The 21,827-nt window shown below is 37.9% G+C and overlaps 1 protein-coding gene across 1 annotated transcript; it reads left to right on the top strand.

Moving 5' to 3' along the window:
* Positions 1-21: 21 nt before the first annotated feature.
* Positions 22-21,803, top strand: LOC121426058 (NADH-ubiquinone oxidoreductase 75 kDa subunit, mitochondrial-like). Its single transcript, XM_041622200.1, has 14 exons — positions 22-188; positions 1,155-1,218; positions 1,761-1,815; positions 2,923-3,089; positions 3,551-3,700; positions 4,108-4,167; positions 4,767-4,852; positions 15,922-16,117; positions 16,645-16,869; positions 18,201-18,354; positions 18,779-18,890; positions 19,660-19,723; positions 20,161-20,295; positions 21,399-21,803. Exons 1-14 carry the CDS (start codon positions 55-57, stop codon positions 21,540-21,542), a joined length of 1,746 nt encoding a protein of 581 aa, XP_041478134.1. The 5' UTR covers positions 22-54; the 3' UTR covers positions 21,543-21,803.
* The last annotated feature ends 24 nt before the right edge of the window (positions 21,804-21,827 follow it).

The following is a 21,827-nucleotide window of genomic DNA, read 5'->3' on the forward strand; positions in this document are numbered from 1 at the left end:
CCAATAATATGAATGTTTTTTCATCTTGATCCCTTGAATCTTTAGGACCAGTCCATGGCCTTTGGTAGCGACAGGAGTCGTTTTGTAGACAACCAATTCTCGGGGAAGAGGGCGGTGGAAGATAAGAATGTAGGACCACTCATCAAGACCATAATGACTCGATGTATTCATTGCACAAGATGTATCAGGTTAGTAGAAAACCCTTTGCAATCAAACAAAACTAGATGTTCAAGCAATCAGTAACATGCGTTCGTAGACTTGCGCTTGCTTTTTGAGTTGCATTTAAATGCAACGGACCCTTGTTTTGTTAATCACACTCTTGTGAGATGGGACCAATAATTATCTTTCCAACATTATATACATTTTATATTCTGTGTAGTTGGAGAACAAAATCATAATTTGAGGATTAACCTTGACAGCCTCCTCTCTTCATCTTCATTCTTTTATAAGGTTTTGTATAATGTCAGATGTATTATATATAATTTTTACTGATTTGTAAATTTGATCTTTCAAATATTTTGATGTGATTTTGAAGTGATTTGAATAACATTGATTGAATGTTTTAACCAATTGCACACAGTTACAGGGTCACCCATGCAGACATGCCAACTGTTCCATTTGTAGAGTATTTGTTCCTCTTTTTTGCTATGAATACGCCAATACTTATTTTGTATGATTGTTACTTTTTTGAAATTTCTGATTATCATACACAGTGTGTAATATTAACGCCAGTCCAAGACCGGTAAAAATCACTGTCGGACCAGTAACTTGTTGCATGAAAAGAACATGTAAATTCTTGCCTACGAGTACATGTTTAAAAGGGTGAATTATCAAGTTTTCAAGTAGTGTCATGTCACATGTTTTTTCACCGATCTCACTACAACAGGCTGGCGAATATGTTGAGACAAATTTTTTAAAATACGCTTTTTTATCAAAAAAATACTTTTTTTCCTGCTAAGAATACCTTTTGTTCTTGTAGAAGGTTGGCAGAGCTGTATGGGTGGTAAGCTCTCGGGAATCAAAGAATTCAGCTATCAACGTATAGCTTGTACATGTACTTTACAGTCCTTAACATGATAAATGTTGAGTGCTCTGAGCAGATTGCTAAGTAGAGGCTGTGTATAATGTAAGGTTGTGGTTTCTTTCTCTTTAAGATTTGCTAGTGAAGTAGCAGGAGTAGATGACTTGGGTACAACAGGCAGAGGAGGGGAGATGCAGGTGAATATTCATGACATTTGTGAATTTAGTAGAAGAATTATATTCTTTGTATGATTCTGTAAATTCTCTAGGCTTTATACTGAACACCAGAGGGGGCTATTCATGAATCTGTTTATAAAGTTGCTCATGAATTGCCAGTAACAAGCCCAATTTAAGATTCCAAATCATCTTTTTTTGTGTGAGGTATATTTTGGTCCACATTATTGTTTGCAACTAAACATTGTACTTCATGTATTTTGGTGTTGTTGCTACCCTGGATTTGGTTGATTTGAAATATAGCTGTATTTAATATTTTAAGAAAAATGATCTCAATCAGTACTACAAACTCCAGCCATAAGTTGAAAGTGACAAGAACAGCTTTGTGAAACAGCCCTGTTACTCCTAAATGAGTATCCCCTTGTCAAAGTTTTTTTGTGGTTGCTTTTGATCTCTATACAACTACTTGTGAAGTTACCTGAAGTATTGAAAAAAAAATTAGGAAAATTTAAATGAAAGTTGCATTTGTATCATTATCACACTTGTGTTTTCTCTCTTTTTCTCAGGTTGGAACATATATTGAGAAAATGTTTGCCTCAGAATTATCTGGAAACGTCATAGGTATGTTAATAAGCATATCCTTTATACAACAGACTATTTTACGTTGAGGTTGGATTATATTGTCGGAGAATGAGTGCTTATTTTCACTGTTTCTCTCTATTTACCATGACATTTCTAATGTTGAAGTAATACAAGTAAATTGAGATGAAAAATAATGCATTTGGATCTAGGACTGAATTTAAATAATATTTTTTTTGCTTTTTTACTCTTCATAATTGACCTTGATGAGACACATGACAAGGATATAGGCATATCCTACAAACAGTTGGTTTGCATTCTACAAGTACAGTGAATATTTTATCATGATTATTTCCTGCAAGGTGTCAGTGGTGCATGAAATATTACATTCAATAAAGTTTGCTTCTCTAGGCTCAGCGAACATTGTAGTGTACATTCAACCCTCTGCATGAAAGAGTGCATTTTGTAGTAGGGTTCACTAGCTTCTCAGCACAACTTCACTTGCATTCGTGGTATCTTATTAAAGGGGAAGTTCACCCTGACAAAAAGTTTATTGTAAAAATAGCAGAAAAAATAATAAAAAATATTGCCGAAGGTTTGAGAAAAATTCATTAAATAATTAAAAAGTTATTAGAATTTCAATTACTTGATTTGTGACGTCATATGCGAGCAACATTTCTACATAGCGAATGGTTTAAAAAATCAATGAAATGTCATTTTCACAGAAAATTGAAAATGGTTTACACTGTACCTTTTGTATATCAATAGACAAATCATTTCACACCTGATCATGAATAGAAAACAAAATTAAGTCATCAGGAAACATACAAAATTTGAAATTCATGCATTTTATATTATATAACACACGGGGCAGCTGCTTATTTATGACGTCACAAATCCAAAACTTTGAACTCTAATAACTTTCTTTCTCTTGAACGGATTTTCCTCAAACCTTCACCAATTATTTTTTACTATTTTTTCTGCTATTTTTACGACAGAGTTTTCTTCAGGGTGAACTTTCCCTTTAAATGTCAGCCTCATGATATTGCCAGTCCTGTGAATTTCCTTTCCGACGTTGATACTTTGGTGTAACTTTCTGAAATATATGATGGACCTGAATCTTTTAAAAATTCTTATCTCCATTGGCAGATTTGTGTCCTGTGGGGGCGCTAACATCCAAGCCCTACGCCTTCACTGCCCGTCCCTGGGAGACCAGGAAGATAGAATCAGTTGATGTACTGGATGCAGTCGGTAGCAACATAGTTGTCAACACAAGAGCTGGAGAGGTCATGAGGATTCTACCAAGGATGAATGAGGTAAAGGTCAAGCTAGGTCAAAGGTCAATTAGTTTAATCGAGGTTGTGTTAATAAATATGATGAGAATGTAGGTAGGTAGGGATGTCTTTGTCACTAGTATTGAAATCATCTGGATGGGATGGTTCTACTTACAATAATTGCAGTAAATAAAGTCAAACTGAGTCAAAGGTCATTTGAGGTCACCTCTTGTAATCTTGTATGAGATTATTTATGTTATGCGAATAGCAACATTGTCAACACCAAAGCATAAAAGTGGTAAGAATTCTACTAAGGATGAATGGGGTGAAGGTCAACCCAAGTCAGGGGTCATCTTAGGTCAATTAATATAATCTTGAAGAAGAATTAGTGTGTGTTTAGTTTGACAAGATGCAAATAATGACAATCCTCTGCACCCTTCCAATCTTACACGAACGTATTAAACCCTTTTCATTCTAAAGAATTTGGAGCCTTTTTTTTGCAGGAAATCAATGAGGAATGGCTCTCTGATAAGAGTCGCTTTGCTTACGATGGTCTGAAGAGGCAGAGATTGACAGTACCGATGGTGAAGAATGAAGAAGGCAACCTCACACCCACAGACTGGGAAGAAGCTCTCACAAGGGTTGCATCTCAGGTAACTCTTTAGTCCCTTTCTCTAAAATTTATAACTAGTTTTATATAAAATGTAGGAGCAAAGCTCAGCAATAGTTTTGTGCACAAAGTCAACAGGGTATGAGCAATCTTAAATGTTGTGAAGGCAGGATATAATTCTTGGGAGTCGCAAGGCAACAAAAATTAACATAAAAAGTAATTAGCTCAGTATAATTTGTCCAAAGTTGTGATGACAAACTTGCGAAACAATTTAACATCACAGTGATATCATGACATCATGAATTTTTGGGTCATTATATCAAAATGAAACTATCTCTATGCTATGAAAAGATTTTGATTTGTCACTCTGTATTTGTTTGTGACTAAACTTATGCTTTTGTTCATTTAGCTATTAATTATTACTTCATTTCTTTGAATATTTTATTGCAGCTTTCAGAAGTTGAAGGAAATCAAATTGCAGCAATTGCTGGGGGTCTTGTAGATGCAGAGGTAAGATAATTCCTTTCATGCTAGCAATTTGCTTTAGCCAGGCTAAAGAAATTCAGTCTAACTAGTTTCATTTACATATTCATTATTCATGACACAGATAATGTAGCAGAGAATTTCATCTCATACTATTTTTTCCTTTCCTCCTCAACTCATTGCAAATGAATATTTTGGCCCCTTCATTGCAGGATTAAAATAATCTGTTCAAAAATTGACTTGGTGAGTAGGTAAGCAATTGGTGCTCCATAAAATGCATGGCCACAGTTATAATAAGGCCATGAAGATGGGATTGGGCTTGTGAGCTTGTGTTTATCACTTCCGAATGGTCCTCTGGGAACTAATATTGAAAGTATGAAGGGAGTGTATTTTTTTAATGGAAATTGGGAATTTGACTTGTGTTTTTGAGATCAGGCAATTTTCTGTAGGATTTGGACTTAAGATTTGAAGGGTAAGCTGGATGTGATGTCCACACTAAGTGTGTGTAGGAAGGAGGGGGTGGCACCAGAGTAACTACCATTTCAGGGAAGGAAGATATGGAAAATGGTGTCAATGAACAATGCTTATAGTACCACCCTTCTTGCTTGATATTTTGTTTCCTCCAGGCGTTGGTATCACTGAAGGATCTCTTGAATGGACTGGGATCAGAGGGACTATGCACAGAAGAAACCTTTCCTATGGATGCCGCAGGGTAGGTGGAATTCATGTCCAAAGATCTCTGTCACTATATGGGTCTGCCGCAGAATTTGTTAATTTGTTGATGCCATACAATCCTTCTCGACGTTTAAGATCTTCGGATTCAAAATTGCTTGCAGTTCCCAAATCCAAGAAACCATGGGGATCGGTCATTTGCACATGCTAGACCATCCTTGTGGAATCAGTTGCCATATTCCACTTATATAGTATTTCAATCGATTGTTTCAAAATTGCTCTAAAAACCCATTTGTTTAAAATTGTCTTCCAGTAGTTTCCTTTCATTGTCATGACTGTGTTTCTTTTATCCTTGTTCCTTCTTGCTCCATCTGATTTTTCTCTTATTTCCTTTTCGCAGCGCCATGAGCACATAATCAATGTGGATTTGGCGCTTTTTAAATACTTTTTATTTTTATTATTATATGTGAATATATACTTTTTGGGTCAAATGTTGTTAAGATGATTGTCATTCTATAGGCAGTACACTGGTCTACATTTCATAACAATATCATGCACACTGTCAAAATTATGATTGTGAGTTTTCACTCTGCAAAAAGTCAAACCTGTGTTGGGGCCACCTGTCTCGAGTGAAAAGCTGTCTTTGAGTCCGGCCACCTCTTAAGTTCCCCTAGGGTGGTCTCAATTGATAGGTTTGACTTTAAAGATAAATTCCAGTTTTGGTAACGATCTCAAAATGAATTTAAACAGAATCTAATGTAATGACCACCCAAGTGTCTGTTTGTATGAATGAAAAATATGTGCCAAAGGATTCTGGAAGAAATTGTGTAATTGGTGAGAAATAAGCAAAATAAGCGCGGATTTGGTCACTTCCGTTGGGTCTTTATTCCAGCAATAATAATACACTGTCCACGTGTGCCTATCTGTGTTGGTGATCTTCAGTGTGAACATTTTTCAGCGTAGATTTCAAGATTTCACAAAGTTCAGTTTAAGTAACTGTACCAGATCTAGATCCTTGATGATATACTGACAATTAAGCATGGTTTTACAGACTTTCTCATAAAATCAGTGTTTATTGCAACTACTGGCATTTCTCTTTATAGGCGAGCGGCGAGAGGCCAAAATTTGGGACTTTAATCCCCCCGACTGGATCAAAGCAAAAACATGCATCATTTTGAAGGAAATTTTCTGAATTTTTCAGAACTGAGAGTTAAAAGTGTCGCAGAGTGTAGCTTCACCATGGAAACCAGCCTTGAATAGGCCACGCCCATTTTTGTGATAAATGCAAAGCAGCAACTTAATATTTAGATCTGTTAATTAATTATACTAATTTATATGTAAATATAGAATTTTCAAGGATAAAATCACTACAGATTGAATGATATGATAATGCCTAGCAACCAAATATATATTTCATACATATTTGATTTCAAAATCGTTGCCTAGCAACATTATTTTCCCTAGCAACCATATTCACTTTTCAATATTCTTTAATTTTTTTACCAGATTAATCCATTTTATTTTTTTTTTAAGTTTTTAATTTGTAAAAACTAATGAAAAAGGTAAATTTTGGTGAAAAAGTGATAAAAGAGGAAGACTAGGATGTATAATGCATATATGATCATGAAAAGTTACATTATTGCCGTGTTTGATTAACCCCTGCATGTGACGGATTTCACTCAATATATATGTTTGTGTGTATTTACGACTATATGCATCATTTAATGGATATTGTAATATTGTTATAAATCAAATAGATACCCTCCTATGTCATGTTATCTGTTCTAATCTAAATATTTGAGTATTCACAGATTTTTCTGTTACCTATGGAAACCATTTTATGTTGCCTAGCAACAGTATTTTCCCTAGCAACCATCACTTTTTGGCGATATTTCAAGCCTGTAACCTCCCCAAAATTCCTGTTTTTGGTCCTCAAAATGCATCTTATACTATTCTAAGCATTTATTGTGGTGATGACAATTAATTTCAGCCATCTGGCCAGGCAGTCAGCATATTGAGAGAGGGCATGGCTGTATACAGAAAACTTTTCCTTGGGGGTGGCAAGAAAGTCTCCAAGAAACAAAGCGAGGAAGCAAAGCGACTGAGTTTGGCAAGGGATGCTTTTTCATAGTAAATGGAAGGATATCATGCACACTTTTGGTGAATTTTGTGAAAATTTTCAGTTAGATACCCTGTGTCAAGTTATCTGTTCTAATCTAAATAATTCAGTATTCATAGAATTTTCTGTTACCTATGGAAACCATTGTGTTGTCTAGCAACATTTTCCCTAGCAACCATCACTTTTTGGTGATATTTCAAGCCTGCAACCTCCCCAAATTCCCTTTTTTTGGTCCTCAAAATGCATCTTATACTATTCTAAGCATTTATTGTGGTGATGACAATTAATTTCAGCCATCTGGCCAGGCAGTCAGCATATTGAGAGAGGGCATGGCTGTATAGACCAATTTCACGGCCGGTTTATGTATTTGGCCCTCTATCGGCGACGCCATTGCTGCGGTGGGCAAGTGCGCTGACCGCGACTGGCTCTGTGTACAAATTCAATGAAAGTTTACAGATAAGCTCTGATATTGTGTCATTAACTTCATCATAAATCAATAAAATAAAGCATGGACACCTGGGTAGACGATGTAAGACAATGGCCATATCTGACCGATGAAGGTATGATGAATTTTTGCACTTTGGCTACTTTTTCCCCTTAGTTTTATCAGTAAAAGTGAGTTGATGATGACCAAGAATCGCTGTTGGTTTTCATCAGGGAGCTCACTTCTTGTTGCTAGTAAATTGTGTTAGAGTAGCGGGAGAGTGAACGAGACATAGAGTGTGAGAGAGAATGAGAGAGAGGATGAGAGAGGGGAAAGGGGGAGAGAGTATGTGTGAGAGGAGGGGATAGTGAGAGGGCAGAGGGGAATAGTGAAAGGGGGGGGGGGTAGTGAGAGAGAGAGAGGGGGGGGGGGGGGGGGCTAGCGAGAGAGTGTGTGAGAGAGGGAGAGAGAGGGATAGTGTAATACAGAGAAGGGGATAGTGAGAGGGAGAGAGAGAGAGGGATAGTGTGAGATAGAGAGAGAGAGAGAGGGGGGGGGGGACTGATATTTCCATCTAAGCATGATCAAATAAATCCCCCTCCCTCCCCCCCCCCCACAAAAAAAACACCACCACCACATTTTATGCAGGCCTATAAGTATCCAAAAGGAGGGGGCAAGGCAAGAGAATAAAACAGAGAGGAAGGAGAAAGGAGGAAGGGGAAGAGAGGGCCAGGGCCCTGTTTCATAAAAAGTTGTTATGATAGCAACTCCTGCTGGAATGTTAACTACCATGGTAACAGTGAGAATGCCCATTTCATACAAAAAGTTATGATAGCAACTCTTGCTGGAATGGCAACTTTTATTATAAAAGCCAATCAGGAAGCAGAATTCTCACTTTTGCCATGGTAGTTACCATTCCAGCAGGAGTTGCTATCATAGCAACTCTTTATGAAACAGGGCCTTCATCACGGCCTGGAAACCTATGCAGGGAGTACGGCTTCACACACAAACAGGCTTCATGAGTCCAAGGCGAGTGAATTTCACATTCACTTTGCTTCCAATCCTGAAGCTTTCTCCAATTGTTGTGGCAATTGAACACAACACAGCTGCGACCTGAACTTCTCCGATTAATGCTCATTGTGAATCTTACAAGAAATCTGCTCAATTGGTCCAAAATAAAAAAAAATCGAACGAATGTACCAAATACCCTATTGACTTGTGTACTATAAAAGTTGATTCGCCCACCGCAGCATGGCGACCAGTCTGCTGCCCTCTCACGTTGTGAAATTGGTCTATACAGAAAACTTTTCCTTGGGGGTGGCAAGAAAGTCTCCAAGAAACAAAGCGAGGAAGCAAAGCGACTGAGTTTGGCAAGGGATGCTTTTTCATAGTAAATGGAAGGATATCATGCACATTTTGGTGAATTTTGTGAAAATTTTCAGTTAGATACCCTGTGTCAAGTTATCTGTTCTAATCTAAATAATTCAGTATTCATAGAATTTTTTGTTACCTATGGAAACCATTACGTTGCCTAGCAACAGCATTTTACCTAGCAACCATCACTTTTTGGCGATATTTCAAGCCTGCAACCTCCCCAAATTCCCTTTTTTGGTCCTCAAAATGCATCTTATACTATTCTTAGCATTTATTGTGGTGATGACAATTAATTTCAGCCATCTGGCCAGGCAGTCGGCATATCGAGAGAGGGCATGGGTGTATACAGCCGACTAAAAGTCTCTAATAAAGCGACCGAGTTTGGCAATGGACGCTTATTCATAGTAAATGGAAGGATATAATGCACACTTTTGGTGAATTTTGTGAAAATTTTCAGTTTAAAAATGTATCTTGTCGCTGGAAATGGGTAATATTAACAATATCATTTAGTTTGTTATTTGGAACATTTTATTATACATTTTAGGAAAAGTAATATATATCCAAGACCAACCAATAAGTCTCAAAGTGTATCCAAGACCAGCCAATAAGTCTTAGAGTGCCTGCCATGGGAAAACGGAATTATTTATCTTATGGAAAATATAATTCCTATACTGTAGTGATTGTGAACTCTAAAGCTAAGTACTTTATGAGGTTCCTACTAAAATATGTAAATCACAATGATCTATCAAAGTTTCTTTCTGCAATTCTGGCAACTCTGTACATTGTGAACTCAAAAACTAATTACTTTATGAGGTTCCTACTAAAATATGTAAATCACAATGAACTATCAAAGTTTCTATCTGCAATTCTGGCAATTTTCCTGTGTTGTTGGAAGTTTTTTTTTTGTTGTTGTTATTATACCAATGGATGGGCAATAGGGCAGTTAACACAGTAGTATACTTGCAGACCTTCAAACAGGATTGCTGGTTTATCTGCACAACTTGATGAAAAAACCTTTTCAATGATCACCTGCCATGATTTAAACACAGATCAAGAGACCCTCAGTATGTCGTATATACCAACTAGACAACAAAAATTACTCTAATCTGTGCCTGTTGCTCACTAGAACCGATTAGTCTCTGTACATTAGTGGGCATTACATTACTGATTCCAGCAGTTAATTAGCGGGTCAAACATCTGTTTGAGTAGAATTAATTAAAAGAAGGCCCTGTTATTGTCTCATCAAGATAAATGGCAAAGTCCTAACCATTGAACTTATGAGTATTCCTATTTACGTTCTTTCTATAAACCTCCGAACCAATCTCTCTCCCTTCCTCGAGAAGCCACCTCCGATCGAGAAAATGTAATTATTGGGGATTTCAACAGTCACAGCATTATCTGGGGGTATGGAGAAACCAACGAGATGGAGAACTTGTGGAGAACTGGTCAGATGCAAATCAGATTGCATCACCCAACAAAATGTGACAAGGTTGTGCTTGACCCTCTCCCGCACACTCAATATCAACCTATTGGGATGAAGGTGAATGAAGCCATCACTCTACATGCTCTACGCAAAGTTCCCTTTCACAGATGTTTCACCCTGAGAAAGCAATCTGGGAGCAGTTAGATATGGACACAGTAACTATCCACAGGATCTTCCAGCACTTCCTACTCATTACGACACATTTGGAAAGCTGTTGAAGAAATCCTCACAGAAGAATATTCCATGAGGATGCTGTTCAAACTATTCTCCGGGCTTGACGAATGATGCAGCTGCTGTACAGTAAATATTTCAGCAGCTTTGAGAATGACCCCTTTGGTGCCGATACACTTGAATGTGGGGGAAATTTACAACTACCATAATGGATAATAAAAAAGAAAGTGACAGTGATTTAATAAATCAATGGACATGACTCACAACAGCAGAAAAGCCGGGGAAAACGATTCGGATCCTTGAAAAACGATTCAAACTATACCACTAGTGACCACCGACCAAGTGGCCCACTATCTTCTTGTGTACAGCCAAGGTAACCCTATTTATTGCCCACGAATGGCCAACCTCCGTAAATAAAAGTGCAGTGACAATCTCCCAACTAAGAGTCATTTAAATACACAAGACAATTCAGCCTGAACGTCTTGTCTGCTTGTGCTAGGCTATCAAAGGGAATAATTAAGAGCAACAAGGCACCTGGATTAGATGATGTCCTCTGTGAGCAGATCACCCTTCTTGGACCAATGGCTGCTGACATGTTTAACTACTGTTTGCATGAACAAGAAAAAATGGCAAGAGGAAATTTAGGGTAGTTGCCAAAGTCGAGCTAGGCAAAGACCCAATCAGAGTTACAGAAAAATCTCTCTACTCTGTCACACATACAAGCCCTTTGAAAAGCTCCTGCTTAACCGCATTGTTCCCTTTGTGACTGAGATTCAGGCCAGGAAAGTCCTTTACTTATCAAGTACTGAATCTGACTCGGTACATCAGATGGTTTGAGGAAGGTCTGAAAACTAGAGCAGCCTTTGATAACTTAACTGCAGCTTATGAAACAGTTAATCATGGGGTAGGCCTACTTACGAGGAAAGTCATTGTGATGACAAAGGAAGTCAAGTTGACAAGGCTAATTTAAAAAATGCTGAAAGCGGTTGTGAATCTCAGTGGTTCCAGCAGCAAATGGTGGAGGCAGAAAAATGGTCTCCCACAAAGAAGTGTCCTTGCCCAACTCCTCTTTAACATCTACACAGACGACCAAGTAATCCGTCTGTCTGCTACCATAAAGAGTAGATGATCTTTACCTATTGTGTTGCACTGTCCCCCAGATATAGTGGTATCAGCACGGGTGGAAAAAAGAGCAAAAAAGATGTCCTTCTTCCACTCTTTAACTATGAACCTGACACAAAGAGACTAGAATCAAGACAATTTCCTTCACTTGACTGAATCCCTTGATAGCTATGCACACAGTCAAAGGATCGCCCTATGGACAAACCATCTCCAGTCTGTGACGCAAAAGCTTTCCATGTGACCTAGCGAATCACGCCCCAGGTTCAAATGACGATTGGCCATCCTGGCTATGTCTTACATGTAATCACCTATGGTCTGGAACAAAAAGGTGCAAAGTCCTTAATATGCAGTTCGGGGCTACAGCAGGGATGCAGACACTATCTACGACTGAGGAGAGGATCAGACAGTGCATCACCTTTTGGTCTGCCCCCCCCCCTCCTACCAGAGCCGTGCGCTGCCAAAGATCTGGAATCACTCAACCCAAAAGCCAGATCTTGCTTGAACCCTCTACTACAAAGGACTTGTGTAGTTACCCGAGAAGATGGGCACAGAGCAAATATTGCCCTTTAAAATCATTCAGTATACTATGACCAAATGGGAGCTTAGGTGTGCAGGAGTTTGTCTCTCCAAAAGGTAGCCTTTTAAGGGGGGTATGTAGATATTGGGTAAGATTGTTAGCATTGAATATATTTGCTCTTTCACTGACAAATTGTAAATTTCACCTTAAAACACTAACACTCAGAATATAGGCACCGTTTTCAGCAAAGTTTTAGCCTCACCATGGACCTAGGTCCATGGCCTAACCGACAACCCCATCAGGAACCAATTAAGTCCCTGTCCCCTCCCCCATCCAACAACCCATGACCAAATAATCATTTTTCCCCAAATGTCAGATTACCATAAATAGGTGTCTTCTACCAGTCAGATAATTAATGACACACTTCTTCTTAGCTCATTAAAGATGTCATGTCCTGATAATGGTACAAGATCTACATGTAGCTTTCCTGTGAAAAGAATCGAGTGCAGTGGCAGTTCAAAGCTCTGGTAGGAGGGGTATGCCAAAAAAGTGTTGTATCCTATGATCATCCTTACAGTTGCAGGAAGTTTCTTCATTCCTATTGTAGCCCCATAGGCGGTTCAAACAAGATCAGGTAGGCCATTCTTCACTTGGACCTGGAGAGTGATGTACTAAGTCCATAGGTTAGATTGTGCATCACAGACTGGAGATTGTTAGACCAGTGGGTGACGCTTTTATGCGAGCAGAGTCATTAAGGGATTCTATTGAGCAGAGAAAACTGTGTCTAGATTTGAGTCTCGTTGCAGGGTCATGATTGACCAGTGGAATACTATGTTCTTGATTGTTTTTTTCTTTCATCTGTGCTGATGACTTCTCTTCTGACGTACGGTGGGGGCAATAATACATCGTAGGTAAAGATTACTCACTTCTTTTGAGTGGTAGGTCCATGGTCACAGGCAGTCAGTGATGGCTCTGCAAGCTCCATTCAAGATTTGGGGTCAATATTTAGCACCAAGGGCTGTGTACTCAGCAGTGCAGAAGCATAAAGTCAGAGCTGTGGTACAGAGAGATTTGGCATCTATCACTTCCCCATATGTATCCCTGCTTCTTCAGAATGATATTCCTTTGCTCCAAATTTTGCATTTGATTTGGCAGCATGTTCTTTGTATGAAAAAAAGAACGGTCTACAATGACGCCAAGGTAGGTTGGCTTGTTACCACCTGACCCTCAGTTTTTGATCTGCTCTCTGTTCTTAAGGTGGAATACACTAAGTTTGAGTCTTTCTGGATCGGAACAGAGATGATTTATAGCACAGTAAGGAGTTAAACTTGCCAGATCATCACTGAGTCCATTTTGGCACACTGAAGAGTGATTATTACTTTAGAGATTATTGTTCAATTCAATGTTTTCTACTCCATTCAAGTAGTGATACAAAATCATGGCTGTAATTTAAATGTTCCAGCCTTATTATTTGAACAAATCATCATTACAAATGCAGATGCATTTGTATTATTAGTATCAGCATGTTTTACCAATATTGTAGGGGTATCATCCCAATTACATCAATGTTTCAGATATTTTCTCAGAAATATTTCTTATACCATGGATGTGTTTGAAGATTTACATTGATCTAAATCTCCATGGAACAAACAGTATCACATTGAAAGTGACATAGTAAATTCCCTGTGATTAAACTTCTGACACCTATTAATAGTATTAAAGTTTCAACAGAAACTTGTCGAACTCACAGCTTTGGCATCTTTGGGCTACAACCTCAACATGCATGGGTGATTAGGTATTATTTGACAAGAGAGATCCATTTGTTAACCATTCCATATTCACTCAAAAAAGTGATCTACATGTAAATATGCAGCCAAAAGCCTTTGCCAATGACCTAATTGAGTACTAGTATAGGAGGGCCCTGAAATTGAAAAAAAATATCTGTACAAGCCTTAGGTGAAGGCCCACTTTATGATCAAAGTTTTAATCAGGGACTGTGCCTAAATAGTAGTGTTGTCCATTTTATCATATCATCAATGCTATACCTACTGTAGCAAACTAAAAAAGAAAAAAAAATGCTATGTACCCAGCAGCTATTTCCGTTTCAGTTTCAGTTTATGAATCATCCAAACCATATTATTCTACTTTTATCTGCAAAAAACATTAAAATTTCTCTTTGAAGCTGCTCTTTTTTAAATGATAAAGTTTAAATACCATGCTCATGTTTAGAATAGGTAGACAAGCAATATACATACAAGGATAGATGATTTTTTTTTAAATAAGAGAAATGAAGCGGTGTCCTTCAATTTACCATTGTCAGTATGCATGTAGGTATATTATTGTACAAATGGTACTGTACAAACTTAAAAGTGGATTATTTTTCCCCAAATTGGTTAGGGGGAAACATATCGTTGCTAAGGTAAATAGTGTTGCTAGGCATTGAAATTGTGTCAGTACATAATGGTAAACTCCGGAGTATTGTTTGCCTATCGATAACAAGCTATGATATGTTAATCCTCTCAATATTTTTACTCTAAGGCACAACTTCGTCAACACATTTAGCCGAGATGAAGAGTGGTAACATAACCGTTGCTAGGGAATATTGTTTCTGGGCAACACATTTGACTCCATGGAAGCTATAAAATAGTCAGTTTGTTGAATGATTACTGAAAACGAGTTTGTAGACATCTATAATGATAATTGTGTCAGTATTATTGCTCATAATGGACTATTTTCCACAGATTTGTCCAGGGAAAAGAGTGTTAATATAGTCGTTGCTATGGAAAATAGTCGTTGCTAGGCAACAATTGGTATCCATGGATAATGTGAAATGGTCATTTTGTTGTTCTATTGAAGACAAGATAATTGATCAGGAATTATTCACTCAATCAACTTTTTCACCATACAAAATAGTATAAAGTATGTGACTTGTACGTACATGTATGTGTATCAATGTAGTCAAAATGAACAATAAAATGGCGATTTGTACGATGTGAAGGGGTGTGTCCGGGAGAGCATAGCAAATTAATTTGAGGTTCTCAATAGCTTAAATGGGGGTTTTCAGTTCTTTTTATTATTTTTGAATAATAATTTATATAATTTCATTGGTGTAACTTATTTGGTTTAATTCAACCTAGTTAAAAAGTTAAAAGTTAGGTTTGAAATGGAAAAATAAGTGGTTAACTTAAGGAGCTAAATGGTTGCTAAGGAAAGTTATGTTGCTAGGCAACAATTTCTGAGAAAATGTTCATAAAATTCATGCTAAGTTGTTTTTCAGTAATTCTTCTTACAATATATAGTAGATCTATCCTTTGAAAATAAGAAAAAATATCTGATAATCTAAATTAATAAGTAAAAAATCAATATTCGTGATAAATATTCAATAAGTATCAAAAATGGGCGTGGCTTGTTCAAGGCTGGTTTCCATAGTGATGCTACACATTACGGCATTTTTAATGCCCAATTCCGAAAAATTCAGGAAATTTCCTTTAATTTGATGTATGATTTTGCTTTGATCCAGCCGGGGGGATTAAAGTCAAGAAATAAGGCACTTTTTGGCTTCTGGCCGCTCACCTATTAATGGTAAAAGTGACTGTGTCATGGTTTTTCCTCTTGTTTAAGAATTTTGAGATGCAAGATTATAGATGTTTTCTCGTCCAAGATGTTCATTCAATTTGTAATTCAACAGATATTTAGATATTTAATTCTTCACAAGCTTATTTGAAAGATAAAAGTGTAAGATTTATGTGGTCTTACTTTATTAGACGTTTAATTTAGCAGTGATAGATTAATAAATATGTGCATGAAATATGTAAGACATATAGTGGTTACATGATCCAATGCTTAGGATGACTTGTATAAATGTACACTATAATTCATGTTTTCAACCTTATATCTAGAACGGATCTTCGATCAAACTACCTGCTGAACACGAGTATTGCAGGAGTAGAAGAAGCAGACTTGATCTTGCTGGTGGGAACCAACCCCCGCTATGAGGCACCTCTGTTCAACGCTCGCATCCGCAAGAGCTGGATTCACAATGACCTTCAGGTCGCATTGGTAGGCCAGCAGGTGGATCTTACTTATGACTATGAGGTACGATGATAACAAGTTTGTTGAATTTTATTGACACCTTTATCCCCCTCTAAGGGTATGACAGTATAAAGAAAAATTAAAATATAAATGATAATACATGACTTTTCCTTGCATGGTCAACTTCCATCACCAACGCTGGCATGTCTTTGTGAACAGAGTCAGAAGCACACATGAACAAAAGAATTTGTGTCCATCCAGTTGTATTGCTCTTGTGCTTTAGTCCTTATACAGTGCATTTTAAGGCGCCAGATTTGTTTTCTTGCTTTCTAAATTGTGTTTTAATGTGATTGTCAAAAGAAGTTTTCCATCGTATTGTGGTCACAATATCATTGATGAACATTTTCCAGCACCTTAATTTAAAGATATACCGGTTCAATTCTAATTGTACTTTGATATGTGAGATTTTTTTCCCCGCAGTTTGAGAGAAAATTTCAACATAATGAAGTTCATCCAGCTGAATTCTTCATCTTGGACAGATTTGTTGATGCTATTGACGATGATTTATGGTTTATCTTCCCACCTTGCAGCACATTGGAGATTCCACTGCCATCCTGAAGCAGCTTGCAGACGGCTCACACCCCTTCTCCAAGACCCTCAAGGCTGCCAAGAATCCCATGATCGTCGTCGGTAGCGGTGCCTTCCAGCGATCCGACGGTGCTGCCATCCATGCCGCTGTGACGTCCCTTGCTCAGGCTGTCAGAGCTAGCAGCGGTGCCCCGCAGGATTGGAGGGTGCTCAATGTCCTGCAGAGGGTAGGTGTCTTCAGTTATAGGATCTAGGTTTCTGAGGTGTATTGAATTGATTCATATTATCGCACTTTTATTAGACACCCTTTGCCAAAAGCGTGCATTTATAATTGGACTTTCTTAGTGTACGCCATGAAATAAGCTTAGTTATGTACACAGATCTGCATAGTCCATGGTTTTTGTCTCACCTGCGAAGCAAAGTGAGACTATAGGCGCCGCTTTTCCGACGGCGGCGGCGTCAACATCAAATCTTAACCTGAGGTTAAGTTTTTGAAATGACGTCATAACTTAGAAAGCATATGGACCTAGTTAATAAAACATGGCCATAAGGTTAATCAAGTATTACTGAACATCCTATTAGAGTTTCATGTCACATGACCAAGGTCAAAGGTCATTTAGGGTCAATGAACTTAGACCATGTTGGAGGAATCAACATCGAAATCTTAACCCGAGGTTAAGTTTTTGAAATGTCATCATAACTTAGAAAATATATGGACCTAGTTCATGAAACTTGGACATAAGGTTAATCAAGTGTCACTGAACATCCTGCATGAGTTTCACGTCACATGACCAAGGTCAAAGGTCATTTAGGGTCAATGAACTTTGGCCGAATTGGGGATATCTGTTGAATTCCCATCATAACTTTGAAAGTTTATGGATCTGATTCATGAAACTTGGACATAATAGTAATCAAGCATCACTGAACATTTTGTGCAAGTTTCAGGTCTCATGATTAAGGTCAAAGGTCATTTAGGGTCAATGAACTTTGGCCGAATCGGGGGTATCTGTTGAATTACCATCATAACTTTGAAAGTTTATTGGTCTAGTTCATTAAACTTGGACATTAGAGTAATCAAGTATCACTGAACATCCTGTGCGCGTTTCAGGTCACATGATCAAGGTCAAAGGTCATGTAAGGTCAATGAACTTTGGCCATGTTGGGGTTTTTTGTTGAATAACCATCATATCTCTGTAAGTTTATTTGTCTAGTTCATAAAAAGTGGACATAAGAGTAACCATGTATCACTGAACATCTTGTGCGAGTTAGAGTAGTATTCAAAGTCAGCACTGCTGCTATATTGAACCGCGGGATGCAGGTGAGACGGCCAGAGGCATTCCACTTGTGTACAATCGAAACCTCTTTTGAGAATACAGGCCATTATGTCAATTTATGTGTCTGTTACATATATTTCAATGTGCAACTTTTCAAACAGCATATCCTATAGAAAAGTAATTCCTTAGATGGGGAAAAATTGCAAAGGGTGCATTAAATACAAGGCCAATGAGATGAGCAAGCATTCTATAAATCGTGATCATTTCATCTGGTATCTTTACAGGTTGCAAGTCAGGTAGCTGCCCTTGACCTTGGTTACCAAGCCGGCGTGGATCACATCCGGGAGACCAAGCCCAAGGTTCTGTTCCTTCTAGGAGCCGATGAGGGAACCATCACAAGGGATGATCTCCCACAGGATTGCTTCGTAGTCTACCAAGGTAAGCACTCCAAAACAATTCTTAATCATATTTCAAGGTAAATGTCAGGCATGGTAACAATCTCAGAAAATGAGTATTTGCTCAATAATTTCCAAATTAAGAGTAGTGTATATAGAAATGATTGTCTGATTAATTCATGCCCCATGTGTGCGTATCTGTGTTTGCGATTTCCAGTGTACTTTCAGCTAGTTTATATGATTCTAGACCTTGACGATAATTTGACCTTGAATTTGGTATTCATGAGCATTGTTGCATACAGTAGTACATAAATAATGTTCTAATGAAAATTATATAGCATCTAGGAGCATTCTGTAGTGTGACTTTGATGCCATATAAATGAGACGCTATATGTGAATCATGATATTTGTCATTTCTATTATCATATTTGTACTTTGCCTTTTCATTCATATCACTTTGTTTACAGGTCACCATGGTGATGCTGGAGCTACAATGGCTGATGTTGTTCTGCCTGGTGCTGCATACACAGAAAAGACTGCTACTTACGTCAACACAGAGGGACGCGCTCAACAAACAAGGTGAGTGTATGAAATGATGATTTACATGATGGGAAGGATGGTAGTCTTACTTGGTCAAATTGATCAAGCTTTAATCGAAACTAGACCAGTGTCCAATTTCCACTTCTACTTTCCCTAATGAAATGCTGAAGCCATGATATAATGAACTTTACAACAGAGATAAATCACTTAAGAAAAGTCCCATATCGGGCTGGACGTACTGGTATACGTAGTGGAGTTGTTACTAGGTCTTGTTTCGTATAACTTGTTATCTATATAACATTCTAACTTTAATTTATGATTAATCTGCTAATTATTTCAGTAGCTAATTTTCATGAAATTTGGCACAGGGAGTGATTTGTTGCTTTGTCAAGAACATATTTGTCAGTGAATATCCCTGAAAAATTGCTTTATGAAATGCTTCCGGGTGTCACATTTCATAATGATTCTTAATAAAATGGGGTCCTGGTGAGCGTTTCATGAAAGGATTGTATTCAACAAGTCCTGTTTTTTCCAACAATAACCATAGTAACAGTAGGTCTCAGCCAATCAGACTCAAGGAAAGTTGTCAGGGGCCCGTTGCAGAAAGAGTTACAATCAAACGCAACTCTAAAAATCACGCGCAACTTCATTTTCAACCAATCAAAAGCGCGCATTTGGGTCTTGCGATTGATTTTTTGACTTGCGTTTAAACGCAATCTGACAATTTGTCGGACAAAACTGTTGATAAAACGCTCCCCTGGTCTTAGTTAAACTAATATCTTTCCCTACATTATTTTCTTTCTACCAGACTAGCCGTGTCTCCACCAGGATTTGCAAGGGAGGATTGGAAGATTATCAGAGCTCTATCAGAGGTAACAAAATGCAATAAATCGTTTATGCATTCTTTTTGAAGTCCAATTCCATGTCTTGGAGTGATGTTGTAAACTTGTGTTTCCCGTTTCTTGTCTCGTTGTAACCAAGATAGTGCTACTTAAAGTGATAATGAAATATTGAGCATCTAATAATTATATTGTTATTTTAGAATTACCAAACTGATCAGAAAATTTAGGTATTTGCTACAAGTCACCTGCACTACATACAGAAATGCATGTATGGGACTACAGACAAAATTTGAACAGCTCAGCTGTATTTTTAGGGCATCATCACAGTTTGTACTTCATAGATAACATGAGTTAAAAAACTTACAACGTCGCTTTAAGTCAGAAACAGTTTTATGAAACACAACCTTTTAATAAGACATGTAATAATATTCCATGTTTACAACTCTCTGGTACTTTATTGTCTACAGGTCGCTGGGAATCAACTTGGGTATGATGACATTGATGGAGTAAGACAGAGGTTAGCTGAGGTCTCACCAAATCTTGTACGCTATGGAGACGTAGAGGAGGCCAACTTCTTTGAACAATCTAGTGTGCTTGGAAAGGTAGGAATTTTCATGTCATTGGTCGAATTAACAACGGAAGGGGATTAGTTAAGTGCAAAAAGAGCGTAAGATAGAACTTGTGTGAACAAGTAAAGAAAATATGATATTAAGAGTTTGAGTAGGGGTCAAGGGATAAACTTTGTTAAGGCCTTTGTAATGGTACTATAGCAAAACACATTTGCTTCACCACCACTTTATCAAAACTTATTAAGTTGTCACTTTTGGGCATTTATTTTAATCCTGAAGTATTATTACGCCATTGGTATCAGTTATTGAAGTACAAGGTGATGGTGAATATAAATGCTAAATTGAAATTGGAGGTCAAGGTAAAAGAATGGGCTTTTCCTTATTCCTCTTGATGAAACAATTGTTCATTTATAATGCTCTTTTCCCCTACATGACGAAAACCTCCGTTTGAGAACACTATACCCCAGTTTTTCCATGGACCTACTCCATGGTTTTTCTCAATCAATTACTGCCCCAAGTAAGTATCAAAACACCCGTTTCTTGACCTCGGTCCGAAGATAACATATTAGCCCGAGCGCGGTCCCGGCAAAGCATGCTGCCATTTTTTATTCACTTACTTTCCTTATTTCGAGGTCGATTTTCGAAATTAAAATGGACTAACATTGAATTTCTGAATACAATATGCCTTTGAAAACGTGACTAAATATCGAATACAATAATTTCATTCCGAAGGTCCTACTACAAGCAGAGAAGTCTTGTAATAGCACAGCTGTTGTTCATCATTTCGTCCCTTGCCCAACGCTCATAATCTGGCCTGTGGAGACAGCTGGATTACCTGGCCAAGCGGGGTTGATCAGGCGGGTGTTTCATAAAGCTGTAAGTTAAGAGCTACTGGTGATACTGTCTTGCGGTAGATGGTACACACCATTGGCGATGATCACCAGTCGTTTTTAAAGTCGCTCTTAATTTAGGAACAGCTTTATGAAACGGCCCCATGATCTCAAACACGATTTGGGGTCTAATACCGCAGTCTGAACTGCGGTCTTTCTCCAAACGGGGGTTTGACGTAATGAAATCACTTGCATCTTTACTTCAGTCCCATTTGATTGTTTTTACGTTTCTTTTTATTCCCACAGACGGTAAGCACCAAACTATCAGAACAAGCACTGCAGGTCAAGCAAACGACACTGGACAAATTCTACATGACAGACTCCATCAGCAGGGCTTCCCAGACCATGGCCAAGTGTGTGCAAGCTGCGTCCCATGCACAGGATAAATAGCGCCCTCGTGCTTTAGAATTGTTATATTTATAATGCAACATGTGTATGTACAGAGAAGTTATTGAATGGTTGCTTACAAGGATGAGGTAAGAAGCATGGGCTTGTTCTTCAAATCCATTCAATGCTGAATCTAATGTTACGATGATACTTGCACGATTTGGGGGCCTGATTGATTTACGACTAGTGTGCGCACAGAATTGTGCCATGTCCAGAGCTGCCAAGTAGTACGGATGAGAAGAATACTGATGGTTTCATGCAAAATACTGATTTCTCAAGTTTCATTTT

This window comes from Lytechinus variegatus, chromosome 13 (genome assembly GCF_018143015.1).
Source record: "Lytechinus variegatus isolate NC3 chromosome 13, Lvar_3.0, whole genome shotgun sequence".
Taxonomy (NCBI): Eukaryota; Metazoa; Echinodermata; class Echinoidea; order Temnopleuroida; family Toxopneustidae; genus Lytechinus; species Lytechinus variegatus.

Bases quoted from the DNA above. Each gene is read 5' to 3' on its own strand.
- LOC121426058 (XM_041622200.1), top strand. From the start codon at position 55: ATGGCCTTTGGTAGCGACAGGAGTCGTTTTGTAGACAACCAATTCTCG. The intron at 18,891-19,659 runs GTGAGTGTATGA...TCTTTCTACCAG, and splicing joins GGACGCGCTCAACAAACAAG to ACTAGCCGTGTCTCCACCAG. The intron at 20,296-21,398 runs GTAGGAATTTTC...TTATTCCCACAG, and splicing joins AATCTAGTGTGCTTGGAAAG to ACGGTAAGCACCAAACTATC.